This window comes from Beauveria bassiana (genome assembly GCF_000280675.1).
Source record: "Beauveria bassiana ARSEF 2860 unplaced genomic scaffold BBA_S00027, whole genome shotgun sequence".
Classification (NCBI taxonomy): Eukaryota; Fungi; Ascomycota; class Sordariomycetes; order Hypocreales; family Cordycipitaceae; genus Beauveria; species Beauveria bassiana.
In genome coordinates, this window is record NW_007930862.1 from 389,279 (window position 1) to 394,139 (window position 4,861).

General features: G+C 34.4%; 1 protein-coding gene across 1 annotated transcript; it reads left to right on the forward strand.

Annotated features, from left to right (window-relative positions):
• Positions 1–1,234: 1,234 nt before the first annotated feature.
• On the forward strand, positions 1,235–3,877 carry BBA_07773 (uncharacterized protein; the record flags this gene model as incomplete). The annotated part of the gene is made up of 13 exons (XM_008602870.1): positions 1,235–1,410; positions 1,541–1,555; positions 2,279–2,302; positions 2,599–2,612; positions 2,670–2,689; positions 2,763–2,789; positions 2,999–3,031; positions 3,090–3,094; positions 3,146–3,169; positions 3,214–3,221; positions 3,708–3,722; positions 3,774–3,790; positions 3,872–3,877. 13 exons carry the CDS (start codon positions 1,235–1,237, stop codon positions 3,875–3,877), a joined length of 384 nt encoding a protein of 127 aa, XP_008601092.1.
• Positions 3,878–4,861: the final 984 nt, after the last annotated feature.

A 4,861-nucleotide genomic window follows, 5' to 3' on the forward strand; every position in this document is an offset into this window, starting at 1 on the left:
TCGCTGAGAATAGGACTCCGAACACTTGGGGAATAGCCCTCAAGCTAGCCAGTCATCTAACATAAACAAAACTAGATGCGGACAGTTGGTGGGGAAAGACAGCTGCAAGACGATCAGCAAGAACACGAACAAGGATGAGGAAATGAGGGGAGAGAGCCAGAAGTGTATTGAATAATAGCTAGTGAGACCTATCGGCTGGAAGCCACCGGGCGTAATAAACAATGAATGAATGAATGTAACAATCGACAGATATCTAAGTATACATACTATGTAGTGGCGTACTTAAAACCACAGTTTTTTTTATGATATGTAGAATCCCTCGTTTCTCCTGATTCCCATATTTGATGGTAGCCGGAGCAAGTACCGCGCTGATAGAGGGACGAGTAGCAGGAGTTTTGCACGCCTGATAGGACACAGGTGTCAGGCGGTCTTCCTTTGAGCCAAGGTCTGGCTCGGATGCCATCGAATAACTGAATGGTGAGCACGAAGCTCCAAATCAAAGCAAACAACGTATCCAGCTGGAGCGAGCTTCAATGCTGTGCACTCTTTATGCTGGGCTAGAAACTGGCCACCGAAGGAATTTGGTCTTCAAACTTACTTCTGAACCCACAGTGCATCTTTATTAATACCTGAGCCCCCGATGTATCAATATCTGACCCCAATAGTTCGTCCAATTACCCTGCCAGACACTGTAGAATGCCCTATTCGGTAGATGGCTCACGCTGCCAGCTTTGCCGATGTACTCCTCGAGGAGACTCATGCTCGCTTTGCAATCATCAGTGGAGCGAAGTGGTTATCCCGTTTAGGAAGTTGTAAAACATAATTATCTCAAGCACTACTTAGCGCAGGCTGCGCTTCGCCTTTCTACAGGCTATATGTAGTATAACTTAGGGCTAGCTAGGCTTCCAGCGATACGAGCTGACCAAAACAGTTAGGCCACAGGAATAGTATGTCTATGCGCGATCAGTTAGCGGTAACTAATACCGTAGGCGCGTAGCGGAGCTCGAGCGCTCGTCGAGGATTCAGGTATGAGTCATACATCACATTTTCCTTCACCTTATTTAAATGTACAGATACAATACAAGCAGCTGGATCACATCTGAGCAGCGACCCTCCTTGCGATTTTCTTCTGCTGCCGTCCTATGCGTGCCTTTTCACGGCGCGCCGCCTGCCTTTGTCTCCTATTTGAAGCTTGGTCAGAGGACTTGAGCTTAACTCCATGAACCAGCTCAACATGACCTCGGAAATAGTCTACATGATCCAAATTCTCCTGCCTGCATTTCGAATAGCCGCACCAGATCGCTTCATCACGTCGCTCGGCTGTCTCTCGGTCAGCCAAGTGCTCATCGTCAAAGTGGTCGTTGAGTACGGGCGGACCATCGACGGTGGCTCCCTGCCGCTGCGTAGCGGGTATAGTTACTGCCTGCAGTGTAGAATCGCCAGATGTCAATCTCTAGTCTGTTCGGACGTTCTGAGAGACTCCATGGACTTCGGGTGAGGATGGTAGAGTGTCTAACCAGTTAGCTACCCATCACGTTAGTCCAGGACTAAAACGGTAAGCAGAACAAGTACAGTCCGTCCCTACGCAAGGCTATTCAGAAGCTACAAATCAAGGCACAGGAGAATTGACATTGGCTATATTGCAATTTAACTCGAAAATTCTAATACAGGTACAGTACAAGCAGCTAGATCACATCTTCGCGGAGGCCTCCTTTACGATTTTCTTCTGCTGCCGTCCGTGGCATTTCTTTTCACGGCGCTCCGCCTGCCTTTATCTCCTCTTTATAACTTAGTCTAATATCCTAAGACTTACCCCGTAGACTTACTTAATATAACTTTAGAAATAATCTACATAGTTAAATTTCTCCTGCCTATATTTTAGATAGCTATACTAAATAGCCTTATAATATCACGTAGTAGTCTCTTAGTAGGCTAGGTATATATTATTAAAATAGTTATTAAGTATAGGCATATAGTAATACTTAAACCTTTACGCCTTATCTAGTAACTACTTATTACTAATATAGTCTAGGCACTATATTACCTTTATTAGGAATAGGAACTAATCTAGCTTAAGATCTAGCTTAAATAGTATATTATTATTAGGTGACTCTTACTTTATAGAAGCCTTAACTATAGCTAGGTATAGTATATAGCTTATTCTACCTAATTTCTTCTTATTATATAGAGCCACTAGTAAATTAATAGCCTTAACCCTATATTAAAATAGCTCTTCTTTTATTTAGTTATTAGGCTATAAATAAAAAATATTAACTAGTCTTACCTACTCTAATATAATAAGGTTAATTATAGGTTACTTATATTCTTCTTTAACCTCCCTTTAGGCCTATACTTTAATATCCTAGGTAGGCTAGTTATAGAAATAGTATTTATAATATTCTTTTATAACTATCTTATTATATTATATCTACTTATTTCTAATCTCTTTTATAATTATCTAGATTCTCTTTTTATACTTACTACTTTTAATTTAATATCTTCTTTACTTAAGTATTATATACTCCTCCTCTAACTTTATAATCTTAGGGTTAGGTAGCTAATTTACCTATATCTCTTTAGGTACTATATTCCTTATAGTATAAGGGTTATAGGTAAGGCTTATATAAGTAAATATATAGAATAGCTAATTTTACTTTTCCTCCTCTAAGAAGGTATTTTAGAGATTAAAGTTAGTAATCTTATTTAGATATATACTATAAAATATTTTAAACCTAAGGTTATACTATATTATCTAATTATAGACTAAATCTAGTATATTACTTAGTAAAGTTAGTATTAGTATAGATAACTATAATAGTATATATAAGCTTTAGTATACTATTTATAGTGTTTATAGTACCTCTTTAAGTAAACTAAGGCGTCTAAGCCTTCTTATAACTAGATTTAAGACTTTACTAGCCTATATTATAACTTAACTTAGAGTAGAGTATTACCTTATCTTTAGATAGTATTATATTATTACTATACTAAAAAATAGGAACTTTTAATTTCTCCTTTTTCTAATAGAATAGTATATATTTATTTAAGTCTTAAATATCCTTTAAGAGTAGACTATATATATTAGTTAGGTAAGGTATATTAAATATATAGTTATATAAGGCTAATATAATAATAACTATAATAGTATTAAAAATAAGCTTCTTAGTAGGTATAAAGAAAAATATTATCCTAAGATATTATAATTAGCTATAGGTTAGATAGTAAGTAGCTAGGAGATAAGGTAGGATAAATAGCTTTAGCTTATTATCTACTCCTTTATAGTAGATAAATTTAATAGCTATAGCTAATATAGGCTTCTTTATTATAAAGTATTATATAATTATTAATAGAATATCTTTATAGTAGAGAGCTTTAGGATAGCCTTTTTTAACTATCTCTTAAAGGAGTATCTTATTAAGCTTTATAGACTACTTATCTAGTGTCTAATCTATATTACTATTACTCCCTACTTCTTATATAACTTTCTAGCTAAAAAGTATTTCTCTAGAGCTATTCTTTAGGCCTTTCCTCTTATTATCTACTAGCTCTATAGGTTATACCCTAGTATAATATAAGAGCTAGTAATAGCTAGCTAACTAGATATAATAATAGCCTAGGCTAAATACACTTATATTATATATAATATTAAATACTAAGATAACCTAAAGACTATTAGTATTTAGGACTAGCTTATTATTAATATTTAGCGCTTAGAGATAAAAGTAAGGTATTAAAATATTTTAGTAGTATTAGGCTATAGTTAGTATATATAGTTAAGAACTCTAGCTTAGTAGGTTTTAATACTTTATAGACTTCCTTTATATTATCTCTATCTATATAATACCTTATAATTATTATATAAAGCTATTAGAATTAGTAAATATACTCCTCTAATAAACCTTATAACTAGATATTATACTTTTTATAAATAAAGAAAAGAAAGTCTATTATAATAATATAATAGAGGTTAAAGATTATAGCTTACTAGTTACTAATATTTATCTTATTATAATAACTATACTAAGGTTAGCTATAGGCTTTAACATAAATATTTAGTAATTTTTAATATACTATTTTTATTATCTAAATATACCTAAGATATTAATCTCTATTATAGTAAAGTACTTAGGCTTTATAAATTAAATAAAGCTAAGATACTACTAATTTATAATATATTACTTAGCTAAGAGTAGTATAGGCTTTACTACTTTCTTAAGCTACTTTACCTTCTAAAACTAGAGGAAGTTAAGGTAGTAGTTATCTAGAATGTTTATATATTATATATAGGCGATAGCGCTTAGTATTATAAAAGGATCGCCTTAGTTACTATGGTATAGAAGTAGCCTAGTTTAGATGCCACGACGGACTTAGGGTGATAAAAGAAAGGAGAAAGGAGGCGGGCGAGGGTGACACCGCTCTATATACCGTGATGCCGGCTATTCTGGTGGTAGTAGGCGCCGAAATACGTGGGCAGCGAAAATGGCATAACAGCAAACGTTTAACAGCAAACGTAAATTGACAGGCCCCTGTGGTGGGGGGGGGGTTGTGTAGCCAATACCGCCAGAAGTACTTGGTACCTGACAGGGGTCCGCCTGGACGGTGAGTCCCTCACTGCTTTAGCCGCTAAAAACGGCGGCAGAACCCGCTAGATTTGGTGGCTCCAGCAGCGCATCCTTCGTTTAAAGAGTAATATAGATAAGTAAGTAATATATCTATATTAGAGAATATTATTTTTTAATCTTATATTATAATTACTTAATAACCTTAAATAGAAAATACTTTTAATAAAGGTAATATAATTTTTACCTTATTATTATTAAAAAAATCTATAAAAACTAAGTATTTATAAAATAATAAAGAT